At 43.0% G+C, this 17888-nt stretch overlaps 2 protein-coding genes across 3 annotated transcripts; one reads left to right on the plus strand and one right to left on the minus strand.

Moving 5' to 3' along the window:
* Positions 1-660: 660 nt before the first annotated feature.
* On the minus strand, positions 661-13110 carry LOC108144810 (putative mediator of RNA polymerase II transcription subunit 12). Of its 2 annotated transcripts, none has more exons than XM_017269939.2 (5): positions 12991-13110; positions 12849-12905; positions 4718-5081; positions 1671-4524; positions 661-1110 (listed from the first exon to the last, which is right to left on the minus strand). In XM_017269939.2, exons 2-5 carry the CDS (start codon positions 12867-12869, stop codon positions 915-917), a joined length of 3435 nt encoding a protein of 1144 aa, XP_017125428.1. In that variant the 5' UTR covers positions 12870-12905; positions 12991-13110; the 3' UTR covers positions 661-914. The 2 variants fall into 2 exon arrangements, with proteins under 2 accessions (XP_017125428.1, XP_017125427.1); XM_017269938.2 differs by having other exon boundaries at positions 12849-12908.
* A 2537-nt stretch (positions 13111-15647) lies between these two features.
* LOC108144134 lies at positions 15648-17471 on the plus strand. The gene has a single exon (XM_017268778.2). It carries the CDS (start codon positions 15675-15677, stop codon positions 17469-17471), a length of 1797 nt encoding a protein of 598 aa, XP_017124267.2. The 5' UTR covers positions 15648-15674.
* The last annotated feature ends 417 nt before the right edge of the window (positions 17472-17888 follow it).

Consider the following 17888-nt stretch of genomic DNA (forward strand, 5'->3'; position numbering starts at 1 on the left):
ATTTTAATTGAGTACTATTTATCTAGATTTTATAAAATAATAAGTAATATTGCTGTTCATATTGTTTAATATTGTTTAATTTTATACCTGTAGACTTAAGCTTAAAGCTTAAATGCACAGTGGCGCTGACAAGAGATTCGGTAGTAATGGGTACTCAGTTACTTACATTACTTAGTTACTTACATTTACTATTGTTACTTTTATTATTTATTTACTTTTGACACAAATTAATATGATAAAATAATATTATTTTGTATTAATAATTTAAATGAAAATTTATAAAATATTTTCTGAACCAAATTATAAATATTTCCAATACACAAACCATAAAAACTAGTTAAAAATCGATCGATGTAGAGCTCATGTAGATAATAACTTCCGTAGAAAACCTAACCGTTAAAATAAATCAATAAAAGTAATATTTTAAGTTACAGTAAAATTGATATTAAAGTCCAAAAACACCATTAAAATATTTATTTCAGTTCTTTTAAAAGACATAATCATTTACACGTATGTGTCTAAACTTCCTGTTTCAAAAATTTCCAGAATTTTCTAGACTTTGTAAAAGAAACCAAATTTGTTTTCAATTTTCTTGTTTATTTCAATATTTTTACGTAAATTAACTTAAATTACGATAATTGTAACATCAGCATAAAATATTTACAAAATGGAAATACTACGAGAGGATTGGATGCAATGCCGTGATCAATGAAACGATTTTCTCTTTTTTGTTGTTTTGAGTGGAAAATGTGCAACCTGAGGACAGAATAAGGAAAGTAAGAGAAAAACAACTAAGGAAGTGGAAAAAAAATAAACACGAGGGGGGTTTTCAGGGGCGCACGATGATCATGTCTAGTTGAGTAGCTAAATGGCATTTTGTTGTGGACTGCGGCGACTCGACTCGATCGCGATGTCTATCTGCGGCGCAGATGCATCATGGACTCCAGCGAACTGGGGTCCAAGGTGGCGGCGTGCTCCAGATCCTCGCTGCTCGCGTTCTCCTCGGCCACGTTGACGAACGTGCTCGAAAGCTCCCCATTCAATCGGTTGATGCTGCCCGTTCCAATGTCGTACATGAAGATCTCCTGCTCCGCGGAGGCATCGGTGGATCTGGAAAGGGAAAAGTGATTAGTGGCGGGTTCAGGATGGTAAATACTTAAAATAGAAAGTTCTTGGAAGGACTATTAAAACATTTAACGGAAAAATGTCATATAAATAAGTTAAAAGGTGGTGTGTAAGACGCAAAGTTTTAAATTTGTAATTTATAGTTCGCTTTGAGGGTCAAAGGCCTAATTAGACATTTAGACATTGGTTTTTCTCAAGACATGTAAACATGTATCTTATTTTCAATAATTTTGGCAATTTAGGTATTTGAGAACTAGACCTTGTCGAAAATGTAAAAATCTTAAATAATAAATCCGAATGTCTAAAGAGAAACTCTAAAGATGCCTAATCATAAATAATGAACAATTTCATACTTTTTAATATTAAAACTTTTTAAAATTTTAAACAATTTTTCAGAATTTTAAAAGAGAGTTTTAAGAGTTATCAGCTTTTATAAATCTTTTTAAGATTATTAGTATGTTTGGGTTGATCTTTTAAGGCTTGCTCGTACATTATGTCCAAAACCCATCCATACTGTCTACTGTAAAAGCCGGGAAACCACTTACTTGGTCACCAGGAGAACCACGGACTGCAGTTCCAGATCCGTGCGCGACTCCTTCTCCAGCCAGCGCTTGAAGTTGTCCTTGGTGGGCTTCTTCACCAGCGTCTTGATGAGCTCGCCGCCCAGGAACTTGACCTCCTTGCCGTCGGCACTGCGCGCCTCGCTGCTCGAGTGTGCCGGGTTCTGGGCCTCGACGGGAGCCAACACCACCACGCTGACGATCCGCTTGCCCAACAGCTCCTCGCTGTCGGGGATGGGGAACTGGGCGCCGTTGATCTTCAGGGGTAGATAGCGGTTGTACTGCTGGCGCTCTGCCAAATCCACTGGCGTCACTACGGTGGCATCGGTGCGCACGTACTTATCGCTCACACTCTGACCTTGGGCGGCATCGTAGCGTACCACCTTCACGTCGAGAACCTGCTTCTGGGGCAGCGAGTTGCTCTGCTTCACGCGGTCCAGTTGCTTCTCACTGAGAGCCACCTTGTCGCCATTGGGCTTGACCACGGTCAGCACCTTGTTGGTCTCGGCAATCTGGGCGCCACCACCGGCTCCATAGAAGTGCTGCAGATGCTCGGCGGGCAGGTTCTCCAGGGCAATGTCTCCCTGCTTGTCGTAGTCCAGAATGGAGATATCTGCGTTGTTCAGGATGCCCGAGGAGAAGAGCTGCTGGCGGAGATCGTCGGGCACTTCGTCGGGCAGTTGGAGCAGCGTTTGCGAGGCCTTGCCATTGGGCGAAGAGGCGGGTGTGGAAGTGGGCGGGGCAGCGGAAACGGGCGCTGCAACTGGAGCTGAAACTATTTTGGGAGCCTGAACCTGCTGTTTCTCCTTCTGATTGCGCTGCTCCAGCTCCTTGAACACATCCGAGTGGAAGGTGGACACGCTGAAGGGTGAGTTATCACTAGACGCAGGGGCACTGATTAGTGAGGTGGCTGGTTGCCTGGGCTGCTGGGCAAAGTTGGTGCTGGCCTGAGCCTGCAGAGCCGCGGACTGGGCATTGACATGGACCACTGGCTCATTGGCCGCCTGGGAGTACTGGCTGTAGGTCACATAGTTGGCGGATGGAGGCACTGGCGTCACCACCATCACCTTTTGGCCATGAGTGGATTCAGCGTAGACGGGAGGCTGCGATGGGGCTTCGCTGGGAAAACTGGTGAAGTGGGATTGGGAATGCTGACCATTCGATGAGCCCGCCGTTATGTAGTGACCAGAGATGGGCTGCTGAGCTGTGGGTCCCAGATTGGGAGCGGGCACATCATGGATCACCTCATTTCGCGTGCTGCTGTAGGCAAATTGCTGATGTTGCACCTGCTGCTGCTGCTGATATTGCTGCTGTGGTTGCTGCGCGGGAGCAATGGGATTCTGGACAGTCTCCGTGATGTGCTGCTCAAACTTGGGAATGGACTTCAGCAGCTCCGTCTCCTTGGAAGGCTTGATGTCGAAATAGTTGAGAGCGCTCTGGTGATGTTGCTGCTGGGCATGTTGCTGCTGCTGCGCCTGCTGCTTCTGTTGGGAGAAGTACTCTGGTAGAGGCGTGGGTGAACGCACCACAAATTGCGGCTGCTGCACGAATTGAGGTTGACGCACAAACTGATATGATTGCTGCTGATGCGGCAACTTCTGTTGCTGTTGTGGCTGATAGTGTTGCTGCTGCTGCTGCTGGTAGTTGACATTGTCCAGCTTGACGGGCAGGGGCAGGGGTTTCGGCTGTGGCACAGGTGCTGGTGTGGGACGGAATTTAACAGGCTGATATGGCGCTGGAGTTACGCTTTTTGGCGGAATTGTGGGGAAGAATGGCACTTGCACCTGCTTGTGGGGTGGTTTTTGATATTGCTGTTGCTGCGGTGCCTGTTGCAGGTGTTGCTGTGGTGCCTGCTGATGTTGCTGCTGCTGCTGATGTTGTTGATGCTGCTGCTGTTGATGTTGTTGATGCTGCTGCTGTTGATGTTGCTGTTGGTGATGTTGCTGCTGCTGTTGATGATGCTGTTGCTGTGGGTACTGTTGATTGTGGTTGATATAGTATTGCGACTGTTGAACAAGCTTGTTGAAGATCGTCTGTGAGGAGGTGGAGGGCAACTGTTGCTGGGTGATGCTAGGGCGATGTTGCTGCTGCACTTGTTGTTGCACCTGTGCTGCTGGCTTGGGGTAACTGGGAGGTGGACCCACCAAGGCTGCCGGCGGCCTAAAGTAGTTGTTGCCATGCTGCGTGGGCAATTGCTGCTGCTGCTGCTGTTGCTGGTAGTTAAGGGGCGACTGTTGTTGGAAGTTGCTGCCAAAAAGAAGATTCGAAATGGGTCCGGGACCCCGGCCAAAGTTGCTCTCTCGCCCATAATCCGCTCGGGTGTTGCCCAGGAAGCCACTCTCCGATTTGGCGGACACCGAAGGCGGCAGGGCCACCACCTGTCGCTGGATGCTCTCGGCATCGTGCTCCTCCAGAATGTGACCCGTCTGATGCTGATTCTCCGCCCCGAAGGACACATGAATGCCGGAGTTGCTGTGGAATTTCTCCGAGTCCGGATGGATAATGGTGCGCAGGGTGGTGGACTTGACAGGTGGCAGTGGAGTGACCGGATACTGGATGACCTCTTCCTCCTCCTCCTCTTCCTCCTCGTTGTCATCGTTGTTTAGCGAGGCAATTGGCGACTCCAAGTGCAGCTTGTTGTTCTGATCCTTCTTGTAGTTCACATAGAACACATGCACCTTCTCCTTCTTCTTCTTCTTCTTGGTCACAATCGGCTGGGCGGGCTCTTCGGCTAGCGTCTCATTGGCATCCTTGATGATGATCTCGATGATGGGTTCCGGAGCCTCCAAATACTGAGGGTATTGGGCATAGGCGGGCCCAAAGTTTCCGGGATATTGAGCTGTAATTTAAAAGGTTTTTAATATTCATATTTATATTTTCACAGATTTTGATTGAAATCGTTTTCTAAATTAAAAACAATCAGGAAGTAACTTTTTCCGTTTTTAATTTCAATCAAACTAAGTGGATTTAAGCCAAATCGAAATCCATTATTATCTGTGAAAATGAAAACCATTTCTTTCAGGCTTACTTACCAATTGCATTTTGGCCATTGTAGTAGCCAGTCTGTGGATAATAACTCGCCGTATTATCCACATAGCCAGCCCTCCTACTGGCCACTTCGGGATACAGATAGCCAGCGTTGCCAAAATCATACAGCGTTCTCTTGCCACGATTCTCGCCCGGCTTCAAAGCCTTCGATTGGCGGGTGGTAGACGTGGTGGTGGTGGCCTTGGAGGAAGGCGATGCCGAGGGTGAAGGCTGTTTGGTGGTCTTTTCCGGCTCTGCTTTTGGCTTGCTCTCTATTTTTGGCTTCGCCGAGGTGGTGGTACTCGTGGTGCTGGAGGATGAGGATGAGGCAGTTGCCGTGGCTCCAATGACCAACAGCGCCAGCGCCAACTGCAAATTGAATAGAAAGTTGAGGATTAGTACTGCTGCCAAAATATTTTAATTAAAACTTCGTGGAACTCAAATTTAGTTTCGGCTTAGGCCATAGCCAAAAGATACTGATCAGCATTGAAAGCGGAATTTATTCGGTGGGGGGAAATTTGTTGGAAGTTAAATCATACATAAATCTTCAAGATAAATCTAAAAACATGTAAAAACATGGCTCCTGGAAACAAATATTTTAATTGATATATAGTGGACAAGGTCGAGACCCCGACAAAAGCCCAAAAACTGAAACCAAAACCCAAAAAAAAAAACACTTTTACCGGCCGAAATAGAAGATGGCAAAACAAATTGGTGAATGCCCAAAAAAGGCGAATTAAAAACGCAATAAACTCGAACATCACCAGTTAACGAAGCCGAAACAAATTAGCCGAGCCAAAACTATTTTCTCACTTTTGCATTGGGTCAATGTCAAGTTGAGGCTGTGAGTTGGAGATGGAAATGAAATGAAATGGAGAGGCTGGGATTGAGTTGTTGACCACAGAATTGACAAACAAACCACCAACTTGATGGGTTAAAGGCAAGGCAAGGCAAGGCTCAAGCTCAAGCTCAAGCATTTCATTTTGGCCCGGTTTCGCCTTTTAATTTGGCATATCGCGATGCGGTTGATCGACGAACTTGGAGCTGGAGCTGGAGCTGGCAGCCATTGAGTCATCATCAGTCATCCACTGGCGGATGCCTTTCTGGCTTAGCCGTGAAAGTTGCCCTGAAGTGCGGCGACGAATTTCAATTGACCGCGGGAGCCGCTTTCTGGCCACGCCCACGCAAAAATGCCAAACACACCGGCACACCAATGGAAAACTCAATTCTGTCATGAATTTTTCCACCGAACTTTCCAAAACTGCACTTGGACTGCAAATGTCAGCCGAACTGTGAGTGTGTGTGTGTGTGTGTGTGTGTGTGGGCGTTTGACATTTGATTTGTATCTATATAATAAAGTACGAGTGCGAGTATAACACATTTTGATGGCTGAGCAGAAAGTGAAGTGAAAATAATACACACTCGACAATCGACGGACAATGAGCGTTACCCACTGCCATAAAGATCGGGGGCTTGGCCCAGTTCAACTCCGTCGATCGGTGGCGTATGCGCAATCTCACGGTAGTAGTCTCGCCTGATTATGGCATCTGAATCGCATTGTTTTTATTATTATTTTTATCGTTGTTTTGAGGGCGGGAGGCGTCCGGAGAGTCATGTCAAAACGGAAGCTGTGAGATCTTGTTTTGACAGCCCCGTCGACAGCCTGTTCCTTTGTTTTCACAGTTTTAACGCAGACATTTTGACAGCTTAATGATGCCCTCTTAATTGCAATTACAGGCTGCAGTGATGTCACTGCTCTACTGCTCGATTTTTGAGGGGCGGGGCGGGGGGTGTTATGCCATAACATACGAACATGCTAATCAGTGAAGCCCACACAAACAAAACCGATTATCCAACAGTCACTTCCCAAAGAAACTGTCACATTACCATACCTGACCTATGGATAGCTTCCAGTAGTCCACACACTCCGCTGACCACATACAATGGCCAAATGGCCAAATGTCAAAGATTTGCCAAAACAAAGCCAAACAAAATATGAAAAATACATACAAGACACAACAAAAAGAGAGAAATAATCAAATCAACATCACCATCGACAGACAGACAGACGAACAGCGCGAACAGTCAAAAGCAGTTCATGAAAAGAAAGATGCTAACAATGGGAGAAAGTTACACACCACACTGTGCCACTCTTGGTAAAAAGCCATCAAAATTCATCTCAAGCCAGAGCCCCAAAATACTCGACAGCTGAACTCGCACATTAACATAACGAAAATGTTTACAAGCCAATAAATCTAGTGTCTCAGCCGGAGAGTTTTCCTCCATTTGGCCACAAAATGCGAGAGAATTACACAATCTGGCCGGGCCAAGACAAAAATTTATTAATGAAAATGAAGAAGAAACCCGAAAATCTTTGGCAAGCATTTAGTGGGCAAGTGTAAATCAACGGCAGACACTTCTCTAACTGCTGCTGCTGTTGTGCAATGGTTTAAATGTGTTGCTAAGGAGATGGTTAGGAGATGGCTAACCAGTTGAGCGACCGCAGGACTAACAACTTGTGGCATGTGGCCAATAGAGCCAAGTGGCAGCTACAACTGATTGCCGGCACGTTTCTGCGGTTGGATTTTCGCTTGTTTTAGTGTTTGCCATTTGCTGTTTGCGTTGGTGTTCAAGTGAAATCTGGCCGACAACTTGTCTGAATTTGCAATTGACAAATAGCCAGGGAAGTTCTCATGTAAACTGTGTTTATTTTCGGCTGCGGCTGCTTTGTTGTCTGCATGTATCATAAGCCAAAGAAAAGAGGGGACAACAACCAAACACCCCCTTGCACTTGATGATACACAGTTATGATATGTGCCAGTTGATCTGCCATTGTTAGGCTGTCTGTCATGTGAATAGATTGCAGATTGCAGATGGCAGATTGCACAGACAATCAGCCTGTGACACGGCACAATTATTCTGGGCCACAACTTGAAAGTCATCTTCGTGCGAACCGCCTCACAAGCAGTTAGCCCCAGAATCGCAACTTGTCTGCAGGCCAATTATCCGAGTGGCTACGAGGAATGTCAGTCATCGCAAAGTGATGCAAATGTGGTTGCCAAAGAACATAAGACATTAGCATTAACCGTAACTGACATCATTTCCCATTGCCAAAAATTAAAAGCTAAAAAGTATAAGTCAAAGAAAAAGAAAATGAAAATGAAAAGAAACCGAAGCGGATGTAAATAATGCGTCACTTTCGCGTTCGTTTTCGCGCGAAATTGCCAACAATCTGGTAAATCCTTATAATTAAATCCCAGGCCCTGGTTGCATAAGCATAAGACAGCCAGCCAGCTGTCCAAATGGAACAACAACTGTAGCGCGACCAACAGGAATGAGGAATGAAGAAAGGAAGTGAGCCGCTCAAATTGAGGTGTAGAAAATGTGAGACTTGCGAAAACAAACGAATGACTGAAGCGACAAACTTGGCATGCGAGATCACAGACCCCCCTTGATACGCTGAGCCGAACTAAATGGTGTAAAAAACCCGTGTACGAAAATAAAACATTTATCGTTTTCATGCCGTCATTGTGTCTTAGAAGTGGCATACGACCACCAAAAACGGAAGTTGGCGACACGCCAGTTGGGAAAATGTGGACCATTCCATAAACCATTTCGCGGGGGAGGGGGGAACTGAAGTTTGGAGTTTGGAGTTTCAGTTAACGCCAAAACGTGGAGAAACAAAAGGTGAAAAATATGATGAATTATTAAATGAGAAGAAAAATGAAAGTGTTTTTTGTGCTGCTTCTGCTGCCGCTTCTCCAGCAGCGGGTTAAGTGCACACAGAGAAAAACTTCAAACGCAAGCTATTTCGAGTCGCAATCACCGTCTTTCAAAATATCCATTTATGCAAAATCACTCCAGTAAAGATAATTAAATGCTTTGGGAAGTTTAAGTACCTATTAGTTGCCTAAATGGAAATTCAATTTGCAATTACCTTTGAAATCACTGCTACTTATCTAAAATGGTATTTCATTTAAGTGCAGCTGTTGCTTTATTTTAATTTTAAAGCTTGAGTTGAAGGCCATGCCAAAATGTGTTGGATAATAAATAAATCAATGATATTTAAAATGTAATTGTTTTGAAAATGATATTTTTGTAATTTTTGTTAGACAAAAATTACTAAAAAAAAAACTAGTTATCTATCTGTTGCTTTATTTGCATTTTAAGCTTGAGTTGAAGGCGAGACCAAGCTTTACAAGATAATAAGTAAATCAATGAAATTTAAAATATAAATATTTAAAAAATAATATTATTGGAAATGAATTAAGTATACCAAAGTTACTGAAAATAGTTCATTGTAAAACTAGTTGTAATTTTTAGTTTAAATTAAATATAAAACATTAAAACTAAAAATAAAGTAATAGTTTTAAGTGAAAATGAAATCAGTCTTCATTAATCAAATTTGGTTTATTAAAATATAACATTAAGAAAGTTGTTTTATTTAAACAAATATTTGTATCCATTATGAATTGTTTGTATCCATACTAATGAATTAAGTAAAGTGATTAATACTTTTCCCAACACTAGGAGAAGATATATTTAAAACAAGAAATCAAAATCAACATAAAGATGTCGCCTCATATTATTAAGATAAGTTTCGTTTTTAAATGACCCACTGGTGTACCCCAGCGCTATGTTGGTGTGAAAACCATATTGAATAATGACCAATTTGGGTGCTATTTTTACTGTGCATACCGCGGCGTGACATGGATTGGCCCCGAGAAAGCTGGCCGGCGGAAGGAGGTCCACCTGCGCCGACAAGTGGCGGCATTTCGTGTGCGTGCCCCGTGGAATCGGAGCTGCGGGTGTGGGAAGCGGTCTTAGCGGGTCGGACCTGTGCGTGAGCCCCGCCAGCTAAGCTGATCTGCATAATGGGCACTACCGTCGAGCGATGAGAGATGAAATGTGGCTGCATAGCGCGCAATCCGTTGCAGGCCAAAAACAAATGTAAAAGTTGTCCAACCACTCGGCCAAGGGATCTCGACTTCAAATGGTGGAGCTTGGAACTTGGAATTGATTTGCAGGCTTTTCCCCATTCAAATGTGGGAGCAAAGATCTCAATTGTAATCTGACCATTGCAATTCATTTCATATTTCTCCCATTTGTGCAATTTTTGCAATGTGTCAATTGCAAATTACCAAGTAATGAGTAAATTGAAAGGCAATCGAACAAATATTGCGTATTTGTTTGTTATTGTGGCCAACAACAACAACAATAGGTTATGCAAACGGCGACAAATCAAGCAAATTAGCCGGTAAGACACGAGTGAGCAGGCAGCAACACTTTGCAAACAATTGGCCAGCACTGCAGAGTGCAAATATTGCCACCGAAAGGAGACGAAAACAAAAGACTTAGGCAACAAACTCGAGCCTCTTCTTGCAGCCCGGTGTGGAAATGAAAGGCAAGTCCTAATTTAGTAGCCAATCAAATGATACAATCCCAATTAACTAACCAATTCCAAAACCCATTTCTGTGTTGAGGGCGGTCAGTGACAGGTTTTTATGTCTTCCCTGTTAATTACTTAACTGCGGTGCGGTGACGAGCTAAGCGATGAGCAAGGTCGTTGCATAAAATACATAAAATTCAAATAAACAATCGGTAACCCTCGAAGAAAAAGCTCGCATAAATTAAACAAATACCAGGTCGCTGATAGCTGATGGCTGATAGCCAGCCGGAACCGCGATGAACTCTGGCCGCATTCACGAACCAATTGCGTAATATACTCTCTTTTGCCCTCTCATCGCCGTGGCGGGTGAAAAGACAAATAATTAAGAGGCCCCCAAACATGTTAACGCCACAAATTAGTAGGCAGCCTAATCGAGAGTCGAGCAATTTCGGTTCATCATTAATATTCATGGGGAATGCGTGCAGTCTGCAGTTCAAGATGCTGGTCGCTTGAGCAACATTTAATTAAACAAATATACGAGTATATGGCAAAGCCCGCACGATGACCACCGCATTGCGGATACTTGTACATTGCACATTGTACAGTGTACATTGTAATTGCGCGCCAAACAGAAAATTGTCTGCGGTCGCAAACCGCATTCCAAAATATGAATTCGTGTGTCGCCGCCGCATCCCCATCGGTACATTCACATCTTGACGGTCCGAAAAACTGGCCGCTGGCCACTGGCAACTCGTCTTCAATTGCAAGAGTTTTCCTTTTATTCGGTGGGCATCTTTCGATGGCGATGAACCAGCAAGGAAATAATTGAACGAGAAGTGAAAGGTGAATTCCTTGTTTAAGATAAAAAATTTACAGGGCTGCACTTGCCGAAACTTTCGGCCGGCAATCCAAATACATAATAATAATCGAATCAAAATCCAATTCAAAATCGAAATCCAAATCCCAATTCGTAGACGAAATAAATCCAATCAACTTTCTACACTCCACAGACAAGCGGCAAATGGACAGTTTGCATGCGTGCAGCATATTAAAATATGCTCAGCCTCGGCCTATTTGGGGAACCACTAGTTTTGGGCTTCGCGTTTGTGTGGACGGCAGGGGAAAAGACACAACAGGTGCTGAAGTGAGCAAGTGTCGTGAATAGCCGCTGGCCAAAAAGCCTCGAACAGAAAGCCAGCCCATTCTTCTTGGCTCAACAGACATGCGCAATGACAATCAGCATTTCCTTTTTCCACTTGCCTGAAAATTAGCCATGAAATACTCGTAGTTTTCTTTATTCGTTTACTAACTATACAATTCCAATAATGAGTTTCTGGGCCAGCTCCACTTTGGCATTTATTCGGAATCGCATTGAATTTAGGCAGCAGAAAAGAAGTTCAATAAACGAAGCCACTTACACGTCTTTTGTAAAGGTTACACACATCATGATCCAAATAGCAATGGCAGCCACTAATGATCATCAGGGGGATTTTCGGCTGCAAAAGTTTAGAGTCATCTCTTGTTGCTTTTTGCAAAATCCCCATCTGATGGCCATTTGGCGCCTCGATTTTGAAAGGCAGACGAATACACAAAACCACGGACAGACAGACAGCGATCGAAAGGAGGACAATTTGGATGTGATCTCGAGTCTCGGCTCTCGTGTTGATTTTGCTGATGATGCAGATGAAGACGCTAAATGAGCGCAGCGAACTGCCCCATTCAGTTCTTCAGCAGGTGGCTGATTGCATGTGATTCCATATTGCAAAAGGAATAAGATTGTGTAAATAATGAGATGCACAGAGAAAAATGATTGTTACAGATCGGAATATAATAACCAAATCAAAGGCAAGAACTTTGATATAGAAGAAATCGCGAAAAATGTTGAAAACCCATTTAATATAAAGTGAAATCGGGCAAGTGAAACTACAATATTTAACGGCATATTTATTGTTTTCTTTATAGGAATATAAAAGTACTCATACATTAAGTAGTTTTATAATATTTTAATGAATTTCACTTCTCATAGGCAAAACAATCAACAAATATTTCAATGGAAAAACATTATAAAGAAGCATACCTGTGTCGAATTTAATTTTAGGAAAACAAGAAAAGACCATGAAAAGATTATGTTATACAAAATAAAAAAAAAAACAAAATCTTTTGTAAATTAATAAAAATGACATTAATAATCCGCATATTTCTTTTTGTTATGAATATTTACCATTTGACTAATTTATGCTTTGAAAAATTTAGCAATCAATCAACAGAAAACTTAAAAAATATGTCTTTGAATGAAAATCCTCGTGATCACATTAAAGGCCAAGAAATTTGTTAATGCAGAAACAAAAATAAAATTGGGAAATGTGCAAATCAGGCAATGGCAGTGCTAACAAGAGTGCTGTAAACAATGGGACAATTTTCTGAGCAAATCCGCACATGTGCGGATCGCATGGATATAGTGTACCTATAGAGATCCATGAGATAGGCAGACATTTCTTCGCGTAACAAGTGCCAAGTTGAAGTCTTGGAGTCGCGGCAGCCGGAAGGCAATTTACACTTGGCTTACTTCGCTTACTTTTGTTTGTGCCCTGTAATGGAATGACACGATTTGTCAATGTCAACGATGGGGAAGAGGTCGCAGATCGCAGGTCAAGCCAGCGATGACACCTCTGGAGATTAATGAGCCCTGGCTGGTTACATAAGTGGCCACTTAACATTGCTTAGAGGCGTTCAGTTCACCCACTTACCAAATATGGCAGAGTTCTCATCGCAAATGTTTAATCCCGAGTCCTTGTGGCAAACAGCTGCTGAAAATCAAAACTATATTTAATAAGCACTCGCGTGAAGTCAGGTTAACTATAAATATAGCCGATCTTGCACTGCACCCACTCTTTTTTTGGCGATTATCCTTGAACACCGATCAGGATATATACTCGCAATTGGGAGACACGCGCGGAGCAATGGTTTTTAACTGCAACCAGGCCGAGTCGCTGCCGTATTGTAACTGAAACTACAAGTCGAATGTGGCCAACAGCTTGGCCCAAACGAAGACGAAGCCAGTGAAGAAAAGAGAGAGAGACGGCCGAGAGAGTTTCCAGCTCTTCGCCAGTGGAAGATGGACCCTCTCACCTCGTGGTGGGTTTTGCGGTTCAACTTGAAGATTCCAATACCAGATTCAAGTATTCTCAATCAAAGCATCGAAAGTGAATCTGGATGCCAGCAGTAAAAACAACACACCAGCCAGGTCGATTTTACTTTCAATGGCAAACGCTTCAGACGGGGAAATGAAAGAGAGTAGCCCGTAATGAAACCGAATTTGTGCCGCCAGCTGTCTGGTCAATGTGTGTTAAAATCGCCGGCAAAATGTCGGACAAACAGACCCAAAAGTGGGCACATTAAGAGAGCCACGCCAAAAATACAATGCTGGGCACTAACAACAACGGGCAAAAAAAAAAACGAAATGAAATGGCCCAAAACAAAACCGCAATCGAAGACCTAATGAACAGCTTGTGCAGATTTCGGTGGCTCTTGGCTCTTGTTTTATGGCTCCTTGGATTACAAGCGATATGACAGGCCAGACAAAAGAGTAGGGAGTGAAAGGAAGTGCAACCAGTTTTGTGAAATTATTAAAATAAACCGTTCTTATGCGCAAATTATATATTGGGTTAGTGGGGCAAACGAAATGGGTTTAACTTATTTATGGAAATGTTTGTTAATGGTCTTATTGGTCCATTTTCAGCAACCTGTTTTTTTTGAGATTTAAAAAAATAAAGTAGCATAATAAAAACACAACTTTTTACAATATTTTCTACAAAAAACATTTTAAAATATATATTCACACTACTACTATAGCTATGTCATAATTTTTTAATTACAACACAACTTGAAATCGTTGCCTTAATAATTAGCACCAATTCATATAAAAAATCATTATGAAATTGATTACCAGTAATTAGTTAAATTTGTTATTTTTGGAACACAGTATAACACAAATATAAAAAGTATAACACAATTTAAGAGAGAAATAAAATACTTAAAAAATTAAAAAAAAAGCAATCAGGTAATCCAGTTTATAAACAACGATTTTTCTTTCGTTGCCCATGAAGAAATATAATGTAGTGCATTATATTAATGTTTGTTATAAATATTTTAAGTGGCAACAAAAACTTGAAAATTTGACGTAATTAACACCAAGCAATTAGAAACACTTAATTGTAAAAGTAATTACAAAATTGACAAGTGTGCTTCTAGGAAAATGTATATAGACCATTAAATAATACCCCATAGGTGACCAATCAAATGCTTAATCGGTTTCTTTTCAAGTATGTTTATTAAGAAAATATTTTCGTTGAAAGATATTGAACAATGTTCGACTGGCAGTGCAAGTGGTTAGCTATGTAAACATTTACCGGCCATAAACAGCCGGATTCGCCATCCACTAGCACGCACGCAAGCCATTACAACCAAATCAAGCATACGCAGTGTGGAGTGACAAACAAAGCATTTTTGCCTGTCGTTCGTTCGTTCGTTCGTTGGAGATGGCTGCAGTTGCCGTTGCAGCGGAGATGAGTTGTGCTCCACAGCTGGTCATGGCCAGGCAATTTGCAATAACCAAAAATCAATGACCGACCGGTTTTGCATAGGCTTTCGGTGCTGGTGCTGGTGCTGCTTGGCGATGGTAAGGTATGGTAACGTAACAACTTTCGCTGAAACGTCATTCAGCGGCAGCGGAGAGCAAAATGGCAAAAGGCAGGCCAAAAGAGATAAAGCCGCGATATCATCGCCATCCCATGATGAAGCAGAAGAAATTCAGTTTCAGTGTCGCCTTTGCCATTGCCTTTGCCTCTGTCTCAGCCTCTGCCTCAGCCTTAGTCTTAGTCTTCTCTTTCTGTTCGATTTTGGCCATAAATGCATGGCGTTCGGACCAGTTTGTGGCAGTTCGGAAGTGCAGCTGCATGGCGGGGAAGCGCCCCATTTGAATAATTGAAATCCACTTGCACTGCAATTAAGAGCATAAAACGAAATGTTTGCGTTTATGCACTTTCCATGCGGGACACCCGTCCAAGTCAAACAAAATCGAATGCAATGAGCCAAGTCAGGCCTTAGCTCAAATTGCCGGAAAATTTCATTTCAGCAATCGAATTGTCTGACTGCCCAGCGCTCTTAAAACATGCATAGAAATGGAAATGCACTTGGTGTTCGAGTTCGAGTTCATTTACGAGTTTGGCAGCGGAAGTTGTTAAAGGCCTGTTGAGAAATTCAAATGGGGCAATCGCACGCACAAGGCCAAAATGGTTTGGTTTTACCCCCTGAAGGAGACATTCTCAGCTTACTGAAACCCGAGTCCCGCATAAATGTCAGCCCGAAAACACTTTAGAGTGCTGCCGTTAATAGCCATACATGGTTTGAGGAAAAGTGTTGAACACGGATATTGCATGACAACCAGATATGCAGAAATATATACACAGTTTTTAAATACCTTTCAAATTGCTTGGGTTACTCTTCACATTCTGTCATATTATAACTGGGCAATAAAAAGGACTCGTCCTTTTTGCATTTCCAACAGTTTAGCGATGGCTTTGTCATGGCTTGTCATATTTCTCAGCTGCTTTGGCCAGATGAGTGCCCAGTTTTTCAAAAATACTCAACCCAGTGATATTGAGTTGGAGGAGAGGTTACTACGAGTACTATTAAGACTTAATTTGGAAGAAGAGTACAATACTGTGCTGGTCTACGGAGAAGAATGTGTGTTCCAATCATTGCTAAGACACTTGGGAGTACCCACAATACTTGTGGCTTCGGGTAGCACAAATTACGATTGGAGTTTCAGCACCTCGACTCTCATACTTACTTGTAAATTTGATGCGGAGAACGAGGAGAATTCCAAAACCCTACTTAATTTACAAAGAAACAGAAGGCTTGTCTATCTGCAGGAGAATATTCCTCATGAATCTGTTTGCAACAAATACGCCCTCAAAGAGCAACATAACATTGCCATGGTCAAGTCTAACTTTGTGCAGTCGGATATCATTTACTCCTGTCGCTACTTTCAGACACCCAACTATGAGGAGAAACGCTTCTTTGAGCATCAACCCATCTATATTGAGAACTTTCTGAATATGCATGGCTCTGCCATAAGAACTGTGCCGGATCTTTTGGTGCCGCGAACTATGGTTTATCGGGATAAGAAGACAGGCGAGACCAAAATTCAGGGTTACCTGGCCAACTTGATAGTCACCTACGCGCAGAAACTGAACGCCAGTCTGGAGATTGTAAACATAACTGAGCTGGGCGTCCAGAAGGCCAGTGTTTTGGACATTACGAACTGGGCTAAGGAGGATAAGCTCGACATTGGCACCGCCTTGTCCAGTTCCTTGCAGTTCAAGAGCTCGGATGTCGTGTGGTATCCCTACTTGCTCACCGGCTACTGTCTGATGGTTCCAGTGCCCGCCAAGCTGCCCTACAACCTGGTCTATTCGATGATTGTGGATCCGGTGGTGCTCAGCATTATCTTTGTGATGTTGTGCGTGTTCTCGATTCTGATTACTTACACCCAAAACCTTTCGTGGCGCAACCTCACTCTGGCCAACGTCCTGCTGAATGACAAAAGTATCCGTGGTCTCTTGGGTCAATCGTTTCCGTTTCCGCCGAACCCAAGCAAACACCTCAAGCTGATCATCTTTGTGCTGTGCTTCGCCAGCGTTATGATCACCACCATGTACGAGGCCTATTTGCAATCCTATTTCACCCGTCCGCCGTCTGAGCCATATATTCGTTCCTTCCGGGACATTGGCAACTTTACGCATCGGATGGCTATTAGCAGGGTGGAGGTGAATGTGCTAACCTCGCTGAACAACTCGCATTTTCGGGAAATAAAAAAGGACCAGCTGCTGATCTACGATGACTGGTCGGAGTACCTAGGGCTGCGTGACTCCTTCAACACGAGCCTCATCTTTCCGGTTTCCGAGGATCGCTGGACCACCTACGAGGAGCAACAGAAGCTCTTTGCGGAACCCGCCTTCTATCTGGCCACCGACCTCTGCTTCAACCGGCTCATGTTCTTCAGTCCCCCGATGCGGCGGTATTTGCCACATCGCCACCTCTTCGATGCACACATGATGCAACAGCACGAGTTTGGCATGGTGGGGTTCTGGAGGAGACAGAGCTTCCTTGTAATGGTTCAGCTGGGCCTGGGTTCCATGAAGGACCTAAGTCACAAGAGGGACATTGCGGCGAGTCTTTTGCTAGACGATATCTCCTGGATACTCAAGCTTTATCTGGGAGCCATGGCTCTGAGTGTTTGCTGCTTCGTATTGGAGCTATCGCGATGCAGTGAGAGGTGGAGTCGTTTTTGGAGACCTAGAAGGTGAACAAAATGTCGTATAACATTGTATTAAGAGAATAAATTACTGCTTTGTTTATATAAAAAGAAATGATGACAATATTTCTGATGAGTTAATGTTGCAGAAAGATAACAATTATTTTGGGACAAGGGGAACAGTTTACTTTGAAGAAGCGTAAATATATATTTTTAAATTCTAATCTGAAAATATCTAAACTGAGGCTATTCAGTCAGAATAAATACTTTTACCCCTTTACTCTTTACTTTTGTAGATATTGCTTTTACAAGGTTAACAACACAAAAAATGCATGTGATAGGCAAATATGTTTTCCAACCAGCAGTATGTCCAGAAATGTAGACACCAACACAATTTTTTATGGTAAATGTTTTTCAAAAGTAACACAGCCTGAACATTTTTAAATGGGCCATCAAACATTTAGCACAT

The sequence above is a fragment of the Drosophila elegans genome, unplaced genomic scaffold, assembly GCF_018152505.1.
Source record: "Drosophila elegans isolate 14027-0461.03 unplaced genomic scaffold, ASM1815250v1 contig_183, whole genome shotgun sequence".
Taxonomy (NCBI): domain Eukaryota; kingdom Metazoa; phylum Arthropoda; class Insecta; order Diptera; family Drosophilidae; genus Drosophila; species Drosophila elegans.

Bases quoted from the DNA above. Each gene is read 5' to 3' on its own strand.
- LOC108144810 (XM_017269939.2), bottom strand. From the start codon at position 12,869: ATGAGAACTCTGCCATATTTG. The intron at 5,082-12,848 runs GTAAGTGGGTGA...TTCAATTTGCAG, and splicing joins TGAGAACTCTGCCATATTTG to TTGGCGCTGGCGCTGTTGGT. The intron at 4,525-4,717 runs GTAAGTAAGCCT...TTTAAATTACAG, and splicing joins CAATGGCCAAAATGCAATTG to CTCAATATCCCGGAAACTTT.
- LOC108144134 (XM_017268778.2), top strand. From the start codon at position 15,675: ATGGCTTTGTCATGGCTTGTCATATTTCTCAGCTGCTTTGGCCAGATG.